Below are 16976 nucleotides of genomic sequence, written 5' to 3'. Positions count from 1 at the left end.
AAATAATTCACCAACATGCTCATTCTTGTAACCCTATCAAGTCTTGTGGAGAGGAGTTTTTCCTAAACTCTGACCTTTGTCATGAGACGGTACATAGGTGGAATCTCAGAGAATTGATCCCAGCACTAGTTAATCTGGGTGTCTCTGTCTCCCTTTTAAAACTTGCCAATATTAGACTCTCTCATCAAGGGCAAGTACATTTTTGTCAAGATCTGCTAAAGGATCAAAACTTTCTAAAAATGTGGGGTATTGAATCCATAAATGACAAACAAATTGACGGCTGGGTTTAGGATTTTCTATGACCTCTATGTCTTTTTGCATGGAGGCAAGGGGGTTTTACAGGATCACTTTTTTAATTTATCTTCAAAAGCATTTTGGATGTTTGATTGTAAACGATGTACACTAATAACGTATGCTGGCGGCTTTCTAACCTTATTTTTCTTTTCTTTTTTGACTTTTCTATTCTGCTGAAACAGGGCCTCGGTTTGGGTTATGGGTGCTCGGTCAGTGATTTGCTGTGTATTTTGCAGTTATACACTGTGTGAGGGCAGTGGTAAGGACAGTCAGAGGGAAAAATCCTTATTTCCTTAGGGATTAGGATAGGTTTGGGCTTTCTGAAGTGTATGTGGTTGTGTCTGAGGAGAAGGGAGGGCGGGATTGGGTCCTGGGCCTGAGTAGGGCAGAATTGTATATTGATACAGGGATGAAAGGACTCACCTGGGAGTTGCACATGTTTCAAAATGGGAAAGTATCAATTCTGGCTGTTAAATATATTTTCACATGCAGAGATCTAACTCTTTTCGATGTCTGAGAATGGTGGTCGGGGTAGCCAGGGTATTCATTTTCACAGTTGGAACATGAACAGTTTGAGAGCAGCCGCCAAGCTCTGTTATGTTAAAGAAGAGATTAGCTTCCTTAAACCACAGCTGGTATGCTTACAGGAGACCCATTTAATCCTACAGGAGGTTATTAAAGTTGAGAAGTTAGGGTACAAGATTTTGGCCACTGCTGGCAGTGAGGGGTCACTGGCCGGGGGTTGGACTACTCGCAAGTAACAGTGAGTGGTCTGCCACTCAGGTTATCACTGACATGAGGGTTGCAGGCTGATCGCTTAAAAAATGAAAGCTAATTTTCAACTCACATTCTGTGGGTCTTATGCTCCCAACATGGATGATTCCTCTATTTTTAACTTCCTGCTTTTGGAAGTGAGTTAGTGGAATGGGCTGATTATAATATGAAGGGACTTTAGTATTGGAACCTCGTTTAGAACCAACTTCTGAGAGCAAGGTAGCTGCCAGACGGATGTGGCACTCACGGGCTGCTTTTAACCAGCTGATGGATTCAAATGCCCCTCAGGACGTGTGGCAGGCTTGTTGGGAGGTTGAGCCAACCTTTACATTCTATTGAGCCCCACATGATAGGATGTAACAGAATGATCTGATTTTAGCTAGTCGTTGTCTCATCTCAACTCTCTGGATTAAGAGACACTTGTGAATTGTTTCAGACCATAGCACTTTTTTTCGCAGTTTGGGCGGGATCTGTCCCTCATGTTGGACATTTGAAAATATTAAGGTTTACAGCTTATATTAAGTTCATGGTTCTTGCTTTAAAATAATCTTCGTATTCAATAAAAGTTCAGCTTCACTCACTATTGTTTGGGATGCATTGAAAGCTTTGATTGGGGACAGATGCACCGAATTTTTGTGATAGAAGAGTATTGTTTAGATCCAGTCTTATTGTGTTATAATATGATTGTGCATTATGCTGAAAGGTAGATGGAGGTTGTATGATGGATGGGATATGTCATGTGTAAAGCTTAGACATGCAAACTTAACAGATGTAATTATGCTAATGTACAGCTAATTTGTCATTTATACATGTTATTTACCTACTGCTTTGAATTGTGTTTTCTAAGATGATGTACCACTTTCTATCTATCTTCACAATGACGAAATCTTTAATAAATATTAAGCTGTATTGAATTTCAGTGTGTTAAACATAATAAAATCTGAAATAAAAGTACGTTGAGAGAAAAAAAATGATTGGGGGACAGACACTTAACTTCTTGAATCTGCGAGATCGCAAGGCAAAAGAGCTGGAGTCTCAACTATGAGCTGAGCTTCTAAAATTTGAAAAAAGAGTATTCTCACTGCTTGGCTGACCCATCAGTACATTATGCAGACTGGACTTTCGAACAACTAACTGTGACACAGCAGAGCTCGGATAGGGTGTATCAAAAATGGCGGAATAGACAGGCATCCTGTTTGGAGAATAGTGAGGAAATGGAATGTATTCTTGCCTTTCAGCTTCGAGATCGACAGTCCACAAAAGTCGTAATTAGCATTAAGATGTCCTCGGATCAGGTGGTCTGGGGCATCGAAGTGGATATGGCTGTTTTCAGGGGTTTGGTGAAGCTTACTTGAGAACGACGCATTTACTCCTTAGGCAGAGGTAGCTGGGTATTTAGGAAGGGTGAATTTACCCACTGCGACACATATTCAGCGAGCGGCATTGGGAGCTTCGAAGATAGCGGAAACTAGGAAATCCTTCTCTCAACAAACCTCAGGCAAAGCGTTTAGCCCAGACTCTATCCCGATTGAATTCTAATAGACTTTTTCTGAAATATTAATGCCACATTTTGTTCAGCTAGTCAACTCTTCTTCTTTGTCGCTAGTGGTACCAGGATCATGAGGCAAGGCGCATACTGCGGTGTTCCTAAAAAAAGGAAGAGCCCCTTAATTGTGTCTAGTAGCGACTTATCTCACTGATGAACTCTAATACCAAGCTATATACACAGGTTCTGGTCAATCAACTTTAATCTATTATTTCTTCTTTGGTAGATCCCGTTCAGTATGGGTTCGTCCCTCCTCGGGATACCTCGGCTCACGTCAACCTTGCTATCTCTGCTTTGGAGGTTACTGAAGAACCCCGTAAACCTGCTGTGATCCTGTTAGATACAGAAAAAGCATTCAGCAGGGTCTCCTAGACTGTTTTGTAGACAGTTATGGATCAGAAGGGCCTTGGCAAAACCTTTGTATCTGCTATCAAATCTCTTACAGCTCATTGTTGGCTCAAATTGTTCTGATGGAATGGATGTCAGATAAGGTAAGCATTCAACAAGGCACCAGACAGGGTCTGTCCCTCTGCTTTTTCCTCTTTATCTAGAACCTTCTATTCAAAAGCTTAAAGCAGCAGAGTGTATTCCCCCACAAAGGCTTAATGGATTGTGTGCCAAGGTTTTAGCATATGTGGATGATATCACCATCATGACTGCCTCTCCATCCAAGGCTCTACCTAAAATCGAAGTCATTGCTGAAGAATTTGGGCCGTTATCCAGGTATAAGCAGAATGCGGATAAAACTGAGGTCATCAAGAGGCTCTGGCCGGATGCCCCGGATTCCTGTTACGTTAATGCAGCCACATATTTAAGGATTCAGATAACCTATGCTACTAGAGATATGTTAACTCTTAATTATGATTAAGGCTCCTTTTTTTCTGTTTTTACTGATTATCACAGATAAATACAGACAGAAAACAATGTGTTTTCTGTCTGCATTTATTTTTAAAAGTGTATAAAAACTGAAAATTGGGCTTCTTTTATTAAATGTAGGCCGACAGCTGAGCAGATAGACAGCATTGGTAATTAAAAACGGAATGAAAATTCCTAATGGCATATGTCAACATACATTTGTGGTATAGTGCTAATCTTTACCATTGGGTGTAATGCTGTGTTATATTTGGGAAAACACACAAGATGATGGACGGAATGTTGCACAATGGCAAAACATTCACCCCCAGTCACAGATCTGGGTTTAATCCATCGTTATTTTGCTCATCAAGACACCCCAGTTCAGACATGGCCATATCCAAATCAGTCTTGACCCTGTGCCTCATGGGAACAGTCCAGCCCGACTGCCAAGCCACGTCTTCCCTGGACTGGAATCAAGCATCCTAGGACCGGTTTCTGGCTATCAGCCGTCTTCAGCCAGAATAGCTTGAATCCAGTGGCGTAGTGAGCACGGGCCCCACGTCTGGGCATACCCTTCCCACGTAGGGTGAACAGCAAAACACACAAGATGATGGACGGAATGTTGCACAATGGCAAAACATTCACCCCCAGTCACAGATCTGGGTTTAATCCATCATTATTTTGCTCACCAAGCCACCCCAGTTCAGACATGGCCATATGCAAATCAGTCTTGACCCTGTGCCTCATGGGACCAGTCCAGCCCGAACTGCCAAGCCATGTCTTCCCTGTACTGGACCGGTTTCTGGCTATCAGCCGTCTTCAGCCAGGATAGCTTTACTCCAGTGGCGTAGTCAGCACGGGACCCACGTCTGGGCATACCCTTCCCACATAGGGTGAACTGCAAAACACACAAGATGATGAATGGAATGTTGCACAATGGCAAAACATTCACTCCTAGTCACAGATCTGGGTTTAATCCATCGTTATTTTGCTCACTAAGCCACCACAGTTCATACATGGCCATATGCAAATCATTCTTGACCCTGTGCCTCATGGCAACAGTCCAGCCCGAACTGCCAAGCCATGTCTTCCCTGGACTGGAATCAAGCATCCTAGGACCGGTTTCTGGCTATCAGCCGTCTTCGGCCAGGATAGCTTGACTCCAGTGGCGTAGTGAGCACGGGACCCACGTCTGGGCATACCCTTCCCACATAGGGTGAACAGCAAAACACACAAGATGATGGACGGAATGTTGCACAATGGCAAAACATTCACCCCTAGTCACAGATCTGGGTTTAATCCATCATTATTTTGCTCACCAAGCCACCCCAGTTCAGACATGGCCATATGCAAATCAGTCTTGACCCTGTAGCTCATGGGAACAGTCCAGACCGAACTGCCAAGCCAGTGTTATATTTGGCAGCTTAAATAGCTGAAACATGGCAGACATCATATTATTAGTGTGTGTCTATCAGTTAAATAAATATGCAAATGTACAATTTTACATCTTCATTTATCCACATACCACAAAATAAATATGGATAAATCCAGACAGAAATGTAAAAAAAAAAAAAAAGCCATAAAACCGGGAGCCCTAATTAGGATACATTGTATCAAGAATCATCAGCAGTCTTCAGGAAATGTGACGATTTGCACTTGGGGATTATTGGCCAATCGGACACGCTTTTTAGATCTGTTTCGAGCAATCCTGCTATTTTTACCGAAACCATTTTTTTAAAAGGTGAAAGCCAGCTGGAAACACTTCATATGGCAGTATAAAAAACCACGGTGTGCAATGTACTATCTCCAGCTTCCTCGCAATATGGGTGTTATGGTAGTACCTTCACTTTGGCTCGATTTCATTTCATCTTTTGCGTCACGCCTCTCGGGTGTAATGAGTCTAGGGAATTGGCAGTAGGCAGGTCTCTACCCAGATTATTTCCATCCTCAGATTGCTTATGTGCGCTCACAAGCATTTATCAACACTATGTATTTCAAACACAAGGTTTAAGACTCTTGCTGTCTTTAATAAAGTCTGGTCACATATTTGTACCAGTTGTAACATTTCTAAGCTTAATCGCTATACTGCCTTAGGTGCCAACCCGAATCTTCTATCAATTATCCACGAAGGGTACTCTTCTTTCTTTTGAAGAACTGCAGAGGTCTCAGGGAGCGCATAAATGGGCCTTTTTTTAGGTTTCGCTGGGGGGCGGAGCCGTTAGGCTCCTCCTCCAGAGAAATCTGTAGTTTCTAGTATGGGTGACTTGAACACGCCTCTCTGCTTCATTGGCTAGCTCCATAAATGGAGGCTAGCCATTGGAACAGAGAGGCGTCCGTCAATGCCGGACCAGACACGGGGGCGTTCCCGAGAATCTTTGGCTTTTGGCTACGTCATGATACGTCAGCCAAAAGCCGGGAACGCCCCCGAATCTGGTCCGGCATTGCCGGCACCTGATTTTCGATTATTTTGTCCGCTGGCAGGTGCCTACCCTGCCAGGGACCTTGCCGCTGTTGTGGTACCCCGAGCGAGTGCCCACCTCGCTTAATATTTAGATTTAAGGCCGGTGCCCACCCGGCATTGCTCCGTGTATTCACCGCCGCGGCCCCGAGTGAGAGGAGGAAGCAGCGCCCGCCTTCAAGCCCGGGCCGCGCTGGGATTGGCCCAGCCGGCCGAGCCCCCTTCCGCGTCATCGCAGGAGGAGGCGGAGAGAGCCGGAAGGAGGAAGCAGCCTGCATTGATCAACCGCCCCGAGGCTCCCGAGCACAGGCCCTCCCCCCCCCCGTAGTAGAAATCACCATGTCCCCTGCACCTTTGTCCCGTGCATCCCCGTGCGACTGCTCCTTCCCTCGTGTCGGGTCACCTTCTCCGTGGGTCTCAGCCGTCCGTCTACAGCCAGGGCCGTGTCATGCAGTCCTTCATGAGGAGCGTTCCATGCCAGTAATTTTGTCCGCCGGCCGAGGAAGTCCAGGTGAGTGGTTCCCTTCCCTAACTTAGTAATAAAGGAAACTGCCGTCGTGGTTTTGCTCATGTGACAAACAGGAAGTTCGACATTTGCAATCGCTTTGCTCAAGCTTGTTTTAGAACGGTACCTTCCTCTTTGGCACGGTTTGAAAAAAAAGAACAATTGTTCACCGATGACCACCTACAGTGACTTTGTAGGTGTGCAGGGTGCGGGGGCTCCGTCTGCTCGTCAGAAGCTGGAAGGGTTTGCAAATAGAATCTTTCGTCGGCATTCGAAGGGCGCGCTTCCTGATCCGAGACCTGCCCTGGAACATGAAAGTTATCCCGTCTCAGAATACAACCTGCTCTGGGCCAGATCAAGTAAGTGTCTCTGGAGCGAGGACGTGGTTAGTGCTCTCAAATGTTATCTGCATGTTCGCAGCGTTTACGAATGGTGTCCTGTTTGGTTGATGGTGTAAATATAAAAGGTGTAATCCAAGGTCTGTGGTGTTGGTGTTTGCAGAACTGGTTCAAGCCATGCCGCTGCCAATGCTTTGGTGCCCAAAAATATAAATAAAGAAATGGGTCCGGGAAAGTATGGAATGGGTTTCTTGTTTGCGTTCATAGGTGTTGCAATTACTCTTGGAACGTCTCCTTATTGGATGCTGTAGATAAACATAATTACTGTTCTCGTGTTGTCGCTCAGAGCTATGGTTAGGCGTGCAATTTAGAGGGGGTGTGGGTTGGGTAGATCTTCCCGATGGCAGCAAATGTAGCGTATTTCCGACAGTCTGTCTGTCCATCTTTGGCGGTCCTTCTGGCTAAAGGGAATATGACCCCAAGCGACCGCAAATTTTCCTTTCAAACTACGTTGAGCGAATTTGTGAATCGGCCTGAATTTAAAATAGGCGACTATGACTAAGTGAACAGGAAAAGTTACAATTTCAAATGGCCACTCACTAAGCTAGTTGTTTTCAGAGAGCAATGCTTTCAATAACCGAGGATGTAAGCCACTGTTGAAGAGGTTGGTTCATTTATTGTTTCATTCGAGGTTTCTTCTGTCCAGCTGCACCTGCCAGTGTAGAACGCGGACTAAGTTGTGTTCGGAAGGGCTCTTTTATAGCAAACTTGTGCATCGGAGGAGAAAAAAATCTCCCTTAAATAGGGGTTGGCAAAGAGGTCGGTGGTTGGGGTAACAATTGAGTTCTGCACAGTGACGTTCCTTTTAATACGCTTCACCATAGAATTACTGAACATTTCCTCATCATTTGGAATAGGAAGTGCGACTCTTAATATTACAACATTTTAAGAAGCACAACTTCCTTTCAGAAAGGGCATGCTCTATTTTCCCTTGGGATGCGTGAAGTATAAAATATTTTTTTATAAGCGGTGCAATGAAAGAGCCTGATTCACAAATGTGAACATACACATTTAGATTTACTTGCCTAGAGGTAACTCTCCACCCTTTTGCTGTTCACCATTGCGGAATGTAGATTTAAACCTAAGTGTAGACTTTCATTTCTCCATCCCTCAAATGAGGTGAAGATTTCTGCAACAGAATTTAGGAGAGTCAAGTTATTACTAGCAACTGAATACCTCCTGAAGTAGAGAGCTCCATATGGTAAAAATATAGGAACATGTAATAACTTTTATTATTTTTTATAATTTAAATATAAACGGTTTATTATCGCAGAAATATTAAAATACAATTTTACAGCTCATTAGCTCATCAAATTAAACGTGTATCAAATAATTAAATGTATTAATTTATAAACACACTTTTTTAAGGGATACTTCTATGTGCAGGTTCCCCACCTTGTGAACAACCCCATGTTCCAGACTGGATCCGGGTTTTTTTCTCAGCATTTTTCACTTGAACCTGCAGGTGGCACTGTGAGGCTCAGTTTCGCCTTCGATCCGGAAATGACATTGGATTTGCATATACGCACCATCCTTAAGCAAGGATGTCAGTTCCTTTCTTTCTGCTCCTTCGGGATGCAGATCTAGAGCACAATCTCAAATTTTACCTTGTCTCTGAAGAAACTTTTGTTCCAAAATTATTTTTCCTATGTGCAGGGGACATGTCCCCCTTTAAGCCTAATAGCGACTGTCACAAATAGATATGTGACAGATTACCAACAGGTATGTCTTTGGTGTCTAGCGGCATGACACAACTCCAAGTCCTTCACCAACGGTGACCAGATGAATCCAAGGTTATCCTTGAGCCCAAAGCGATAGTATATGTTACCGAGCACCAAAGAAATGCATGTACAACCCGCTCCCACTCGAAGTCACGGACTCACTCATTCCCATTCTGGAAGTCGTTCCTGTGAAAGATCCTATTCTCATTCGAAGTCCTCAAGTAATTCGAAGTCCAAGAAGCTGAAGGTGGATTTTTCTGTCCTGCCCCTCTTCCTCAGAAAAGTTGTGTGCATCTTAAGGTACCTCTCAGTCTTGGTCCTGATTTCCTACTGAGGAGCAGATTCCTCAACTGGGACAGATTAAAAAAAAGTTTCTGCATCTATCGGTGACACTGCTTCATATATCGGTCTTTCAGAGCCATATTGCGTATCTACCCTACCAGCTCCCTCTGGCACGCCTTCAGGCTCCACTGATCCGAGGAGGCCTCTAATTGCATTACTGTCAGTGGATCTGTCCTTGACGTCATGTGAGTCTTTTGACCCCTTTGTGGGGTCTGTCCCCTCTCTAGGACCAGCTTCCATTCTGACTTCGAACCGGATGCCACAACTCATGCTGATCCTGCCATGCCATTGCTGGCTGTGATGCTAATGTCAGAGGCGCATCCAATTGTTTTGTCTAACTCCAAGATTAATCTGCCATGAGCTTGACCGAAGTCTCATTCTATCTGACACAGATGGTCCACCCTCATTCTGATATATTACCACTTCTCGGGAGTCTACCTTAAGCACTCCAAATCCTTTTTGGTTCGGATTCACAACACAGGCAACATGGTCTGGTTGATGAAAATGGTGATGATGGAATTGCTCATTCCAATACTTTTATAATAACTATTTTCTGAAGCATCTACACAAGGCCAATAGATTGTATACTTCTCCTTAGATTGTTTTGCGTCCCCCCTCCCCCTGCCAATCAACAAAATAATCAGCCCCCTAGCTGTAGTCAACCGGCCTGTGGCTGAAGTTTGTGACTTGCAGCTTCGATTTATCAAGGTTTAAACTAACGTACTATCTGAGGCTCTACCTTCTGACCAGGCCAACACAGAACCGCTCCTTCCTTGCAATGGGGCTCAGACTATTGCACTTAATAGGCATTTCAGGCCAAACCTTGTTCTTGTGGCCAATAAATAGGCAAGTGGCTAGACGCCAAAGACCTAACCGTTGTGACTCTGCTTTCCTCACACAGTGTCTCACTTCTGCGAGCCTAGTGGTCCAGGACTCTACCCGTAGGTTAAACGAAACTCATTCCCTACAACTCCTCCTTATAGTGAGTAAAAACATACAGAGGCATTTGGGGAACTAATCTTCACCTCAGCTAGTCTGGCCCTTGGTTCAGTCAATGCCATCTGCCTCTTTGGACTATGCTCACATGCACTTTGGAACATGGTAAGCTAGATCTTTCCCGCAGTCCATGTTGAATTTCGTTCTAACCTAGCGCAGATCGTCCAGGGTGGCTAACACACATCAAAATGTCACCCACTATTGGCTGGATACTACTGAATGTTTAGCCAGGGCGTTCAGTACCAGTGTGATGCTTTGGCATCATGCTGGATTTAGTTTCTTGTTTATTTCGGGTGATGTACAAAGCATCATTAATGGGTATGCTGTTTGACAGCACCTACCTGTTTGGAAACGAAGCAGACTCGGCACTGAAGTGCTAAAACAAAACAATTGGGCCATACTGCACTCCCTCTGTCTCCCTTGTGCCTATGTGGAAGTAGCCCTAGCATTTTTGCCTTTTGACGCTACGGAAAGGGTGTGGCACAAAGACCGTGCCAATGCCCTTCAACCTTGCAACTGACCCACAAGTTATTTTCTTAAGGTCGGGTCGAGGATCTGGCTGTCAACATCCATGACCTCAGGGGCAGCATACTGCCCAGCCCCCTGTCACTCTGCTGCAGCTTCCAAGGTTCTTTTGTTTGCCCTCTGTGGCATATGGCCACCCTGTTGGAGAAAGGAGAATTTATTTTCTCCATGGGTGACAGAACATTGTATCTGATAAATGGGTGCTCAGATAGTCCAGCAAGGGTACACCCTGCCATTCCTGTTCTACATGACATATATTCCACCCACATCAGAGCTGCTTTATAGGGACTATTTGTCCATTCTGCAGCAATAAGGCTACACTCTTAGATGAAGAAGCCATGGAGAGGGTTCCAGCATCTGAAATAGGGAGTGGATTTTATCCTCACTCTTCCTGGTGCCAAAGGTAAATGGAGGCCTTTGTCCAATTTCAGATCTCCACTTTCTCAACTTCTTTCTTAAACAGGACAAATTCAGTATGCTCACTTTGGCAGAGGTTTTATTTCTCTTGGATCCGGGCAACTGGATGATAATGCTGCACCTGAAGGATCCCTATTATTAATTTATCTACCTTCCTTGGTTAGTCACTGCCCTGAGGTCTGTGGGCAGGACTGACAGTCGATGCATCTTCTTTCCCACCGGTATTCAAAGCCTTGCTACATAGCTACATAGCTAGGCGACCAGTGCTTAATTTGTAAAATAAGTGCCAGGGCCCTCGTCAGTATAAGTTCTATTGGTGCAGAACGCAGGGACAGTTCCTCTGTTGTAGCAGAGGAGTGTTGCCACACTTAAATTATCCCCAAACCCCCAGAGATAAAAAATAACATGGTAATTCATTATCATTTTATTGATCATCCCCGTCCTGAACAGAGCATCAGGACGGGACAGGGCCTGTTCACATCATTTGCTCAAACAAAAGTAAGGCCCACCTGCACCCTAAGCCAATGAAGACTTTTACACTGAAGGGCACCCTGAGGTTCTTTACTCCTCCCTTCGGTACATAGGTGATGATGATTTTTTTACAGTCATTAACCAGTGACTGGCTGATGGTAACTTTAATTGCGACATGGAATATTTTATTTTTAGTATTTTACTTTTAGTTCCCTGCCCCCTCGCTGTGCTTGCTTCCCTGCCCCCTCGCTGTGCTTGCTCTCCTGAGTGTGTGTGTGTGGCTCTGGGTGGGTGTGTGTGGCTCTGGGTGGGTGTGTGTGGCTCTGGGTGTGTGTGTGTGTGGCTCTGGGTGTGTGTGTGTGTGGCTCTGGGTGGGTGTGTGTGGCTCTGGGTGTGTGTGTGTGTGTGTGGCTCTGGGTGTGTGTGTGTATGGCTCTGGGTGTGTGTGTGGCTCTGGGTATGTGTGGCTCTGGGTGTGGCTCTGGGTGTGTGTGTGGCTCTGTGTGTGTGTGTGTGTGTGTGTGTGTGTGTGTGTGTGTGGCTCTGGGTGTGTGGGTGTGTGTGTGTGTGTGTGGCTGGCTCTGGGTGTGTGTGTGTGTGTGGCTCTGGGTGTGTGTGTGTGGTAGTAATTGCTGTCTGCTGTCGTCCGTAGGGTACAATAGGTTTCGGATTTGCAAGAGATTAAGCTAATGGCAATGTAAATGACAATGCCATTTATTTATCTGTTTTCAAAACCAACACATAAATACAAATTTTGTCATTTACAATGCCAATAGCTCTAACTTTTCCAAAGGCGAAACCATTGCATTGTAAATGCTTGTCGTTATCTGCAGGTCCGCAAGTATCTTGGTCACTTTACAGCTCAGGTTTTCTCAATGGACCAGAATCCATTCTTGCAAGCTCTTTGCGGCATACTTACGCTAGGCAGCAAGGCAGTTTCTATCAGATTCAGACGAATAACCAGCCACAACAGCAAAAAGAAAAGATAATGGATGGAATGATAAACAATGCAAACATTCACCCCTTGCATAGACCTGGGTTTAATCCATCGTTTGCTCACCACACCACCCCAGTTTGGATATTGCCATATGCAAATCAGTCTTGACCATGTACCTCTTGGAAACAGTCCAGCCCGAACTGCCAAACCAGATCCTCCCTGGATCAGAAACAAGCCTCTTGGGACTGGTTTTGGGACATCACTCTTCATCATGAAGAGATGATGTTCGGCGTTGAATCCTGCTGCGCAGTTGTGCGTTGTTGTTGTCGAGGCGGCTGGCGATGAGAGCTTATGTCACTGTTTTGATGATAGGGATGAAGATCCATCGGAAGATCTTGCGGAGCATGCAGAGGGTGACAGCAGGAGGAGGCGACGTTGACCTAATTATTCAAAGGTAGTCAGCTATCAAGGATGATTCCGAGGTTGCAGGTGTGGTTGGAGAGCACATGTGCAGGGCAGAGTGTGGCAGGCCACCAGGAGTAATTCTAGGGGGCGGGGTTGCTTCTGAAAATGAGAACTTCCATGAGATCTGAGTTGAGTTTTAGGCAGTAGGATGTCATCCAGTTTGCAACAGCGGACATAGTGTTCTGGAAGTTGGCTTTGGTGGTGACAATGTCGTCTGAGAGGGATAGGATGAGCTGTGAATCGTCGGCGTAGGAGATGATGTTGAGGCCGTGGGTGCAATTGATGTCTGCTAGAGGCCTCATTTATGTGTTGAGGAACCCTAAGGGACACTGCAGATGATGTTGTCATGGTCAGAGGAGAAAGCAGGAATGCAGGTCCTCTGGGTTTAGCTGAAGAGAAAAGAGGCAATCCAGTTGAGGACCTTGTTTTGGATGCCTGGGTGGCGGAGTCTGGTGATAAGAGTGTGATGGGAGAGGGTGTGAAAGGCTAAGGAGAGGTCAAGGTGGATGAGGGCCGATTATTGCCCCTGGTTGTATCGGCACCTAATGTCATCCGTTGCTGCGATCTGGGCAGTCTCGTGCTGTGGTTGGCCCAGAATCCTGATTGCGAGGCATTGAGAAGGTTCTTCTGTTCGAGGTACTCTGTGAGCTCGCAGTTGATGGCTTTTCCAGGACTTTAGCTGGGAAAGAGAGTAGCAAGATGGGCCGGTAGTTCTTGGGTTCACTAGGGTCGGTGGAGGGCTTCTTCAGAAGAGTCTGGACCTCTGCGTTCTTCTAGGTGGTGGGAACGGTAGCTGTCGTGATGGATGTGTTGAGGATCTCTGTGAGGTAAATGCAGATTTCTTCTTTTCCTAGGTTGTAGATGTGGTGAGGGCAGGGGTCCGTGGGTGAGTGCATTGAGTTCATGATGGTGGAGGTGTCTTTGGTTGAGAGCTGGTTCCAGCTGGGGGAAGTCGGTATCGTAAGTATGTGCATGGGGGATGAAGTTACAGCAGATGTCTGAGATCTTTTGATGGAAGTAGTCTGCTAGGATGTCGCAGAGATCTTGTGAGGGATGGATTGTGTTCTCGGTGGTTGCTTGACATGAGAACTCTCTGACGATGTTAAACAGCCCTTTGGCGTGACTGGCGCTGGCTTCGATGCGGTTGATGAGGGCGACCTTCTTGGCTTCCCTGAGATAGCGGTGGTAGTTGTTGAGGGCCGATCTGAAGGCGTTGAGGTCAGGGGGGGCTTTGTTAGAGCACTAACATCTCTCTAGTTTCTTGCAGTCATGTTTGAGGATCTGGAGTTCGGGGGTGAACCAATTGGCACGTTTTAAGGGTCTGTCACTGTGGGCGTCTTTGAGAGGGGCGATTATTACTGTGCCAGAGGTGTTCCACTTCAAGAAGTTCTGGACTTTGAGTTTGAGGTAGTCGGAGGGGTTGAGCGTCATTGCTTTGAGGGCGGAGGTCCAGAAGGGTTCAGTGACTGCATTCTACTTCTGGCGGGTCGAGTGGGTGATCTGGTCGGCTGACCTGGGCACCGATGATGGCAATGTGGACGATGCTGGGGTCGGCCCAGGTAAATTCGGTTGTGTGGGAGAACTTGATTCTGTTGCTGGATGAGAAGATAGGGTCCAGGGTGTGCCCTACAATGTGCGTCGAGGTGGAGACCAGCTGTGAGAGGCCAAGGTTGTTCATGTTCTCCAGGACTGTAGTAGAGTTGGTGTCATTGGAGTCTTCGAGGTGGAAGTTAAGGTCTGCTAGGAGGATGAATTGTTCAGAGGCGATTGCCTGGGGTACTATGCAGTCGGAGATGGCATTGCAGAATCTTGGGCACGGGCCTGGGGGTCTGTAGGCAAGGGTTCCTCTGATGGTGGTCCTAGAGTTGAGTCTGATCTGGTAGTTGAGGTGTTTAGCGACCGACGTGGTGCCATCCTCCGTAGTGGTGCATTGGAGGGTTTCTTTGGGGACGATGGTGATGCCTCTGCCATGTCTGCCGAAGCTGTTGCGGTGTAGCAGCTTGTAGACGGGCCGGGAGGCCGTCGATGTGGCGGTGCCGGGTCCCTATGAGGGAGTGAGATAGGTTTCGATGATGAACATTAAGTCGAGGGCGATGGTGGTTATGGTGTCCCAGACTTCTAGGGGATGTTGCAGGTGAAGCAGACGTTTTGGCAGGTGATGGGACCTTCTGTAGTTCTGGGCGAGGTGACGCAGCAGTTGATGTCTCTCTGGGGGTTGAGGGACTGAAATTCGTCGGCAGTGTATCAATGGAGGGGGGAGAACCGGGAGTCCTAGCACTGGGCACGGTCCAGGCACGGATGAGCTTGCCTTTGGCGAACACTCTGCGCTGCCGCGCAGCCAAGCAGTGGCCTCTATTAAGTAGGACCTGGGGTGGGAGGGGCGCTGGGGGGCAGGATGCGGCAAGGCAGGAGAAAACGGTGGAAAGAACATGTGGCGCAGGAACAGAAGGCTGACTGCCCGGGGGAGGGGGTACAAACTCAACTAAACAATAAAAGGCTGACTATCTGGGGAGGCACAATTAATCTATACAGAAAAGAAAGGCTAACTAAAAACAGAAGGACTGGGGGCACAACTAAACTACACAAAAAGAAGGCTGACTATCAGTGGGGTTGGGGAGCACAAATAAATTAAACACGAAGGACACAGAGGCAGAGATCAACAGAAAAAGCAGCAGGCAGGGAGCTGCAGCAACAATGAGAGGGGGGAGCTGACACAGCCTAATCAGCAGAAATTGCACAAGCTATGGCTCCCGGTCCTGGGAAGGATGACTTCCCTTTTGCCCAGCTACCTCCATGAGATTATATAAGGTTTTAGATCTCTACTGTGTGATTTCTCTTTCAGACGGTTAACTTTGTATTAGTATGTATCTGATGACTTGGAGATGTGTTTTGTGCATGCTGGCACCCTAAGTTATATCCAAAATATGGTGTAGAGTGAAGAATGAATGGAACCTGTCAAGGTGACAGCACTCAGTTAAGTGGCCTACACCTGTGCTGTGCACATGATGGCGTCAGAGCTTGTGTCTACTGAGCACTGTTGGTGTGATCTTGGCATTGCGCCTCTTAAGATTTGTTGGATGTACAGTTGTCTTGTGGGAGCAAAGCCTAAGGAGAGGCAATGCAAACTTCCTAGTACTAGATAGATATCTCATAGCTGTGATATAGTTAGAATTAAGATATTAATATTCAATGAGTAAGTGTTGTGTATATATATCAACATGTAAACGTGTACATATTCTTTTACTGAACCTTGTTAATGCTCAGGGATGAGCACATTGCAGAGCTCTGTGAAGGCAGAGGAGTCACCCAGTTGTCAGCCATGATTCAATCTGTAAATGTATGTTTGAGGGGATATCAGGCCAGATTAAATGTAGAAAGAAAAGCACCCTATTGCCATATATTTTTCATTGGTTCTAGTCATTCGTTCTACTGTTGCATGTGTCAAAAGGCATATTATCTTTATTTGGAGTTCTACAGTTCTGTGGGAGTAAGTGCTGGGTAAAGATGTAGTATTAAGTGTTAAGGGGGTAACCTACAAAAATTACCCGACCTCGGTCAGTAATGCAGTACAAATACATGAGTGGTCGCGGTAGAAACACATTTGATTGACAATAAAAAATAGCATTCACCAGTTTTCAAAAGCATGAGTCCAATTTACTCAATTGGAACAGGAGCATCTAATGCAATTAAATTCAAAGCAATTATGTGGCAGTGCAATATATTCTGTACAGTGGTCTTGGTGTGAGTAGGAAAAGGAAGAGGTATTGGGGTCAAGTGCTAGCGTGTGGGTGGACAGGGAAAAAATTAAAAAGTGGATGTTCACTAGAGTTATGTGTAAAACCAGGAACATTTGACCTGTTCTAGGCCGGAAAGGTTCATATAATGTATAACGGATGTATATGTGTCACAACCACCTCTTCCCTGTTCTTCACCCACACGCTCCCATTATAGTGAAAGCAAACCCATGGGCCTCAAAAGGTCTTGGGGAAGGGAATATATTGACTGAAAAAACATAAAGGTTAGAGTAAAGTCATTGTTTGGTAAGAATTTCAGTGACAACGTAACATTTTAAACGTACAAAACCACGGAAATTCACCAGTTATAGTTATCTCAAAAAACTTGTGCCCTAAGCTGTATATAACTTGCACTGCTAATTACGCCACATATTACATTACTCATGACATCTTCTATGACATCATTGATATCAAGGCAACATTTGCAATGACATTATTGATGACGAAACTGAACATGGTGAGGGCGTGTTGTTGAACA

At 45.7% G+C, this 16976-nt stretch overlaps 1 protein-coding gene across 1 annotated transcript in view; it reads right to left on the bottom strand.

Moving 5' to 3' along the window:
- IQANK1 (IQ motif and ankyrin repeat containing 1) overlaps positions 1–16976 on the bottom strand; it is a 478492-nt gene that overhangs the window by 263256 nt on the left and 198260 nt on the right. The window contains 3 exon segments of the mRNA XM_078686619.1: positions 432–459; positions 5257–5315; positions 14656–14668. Of these exon segments, the coding sequence (XP_078542745.1) occupies positions 432–459; positions 5257–5315; positions 14656–14668 (100 nt within the window).

The sequence above is a fragment of the Lissotriton helveticus genome, chromosome 4_1, assembly GCF_964261635.1.
Source record: "Lissotriton helveticus chromosome 4_1, aLisHel1.1, whole genome shotgun sequence".
Taxonomy (NCBI): domain Eukaryota; kingdom Metazoa; phylum Chordata; class Amphibia; order Caudata; family Salamandridae; genus Lissotriton; species Lissotriton helveticus.
The sequence above is the reverse complement of the archived record's forward strand: the minus strand, read 5'-3'. Positions and strand labels throughout refer to the sequence as shown.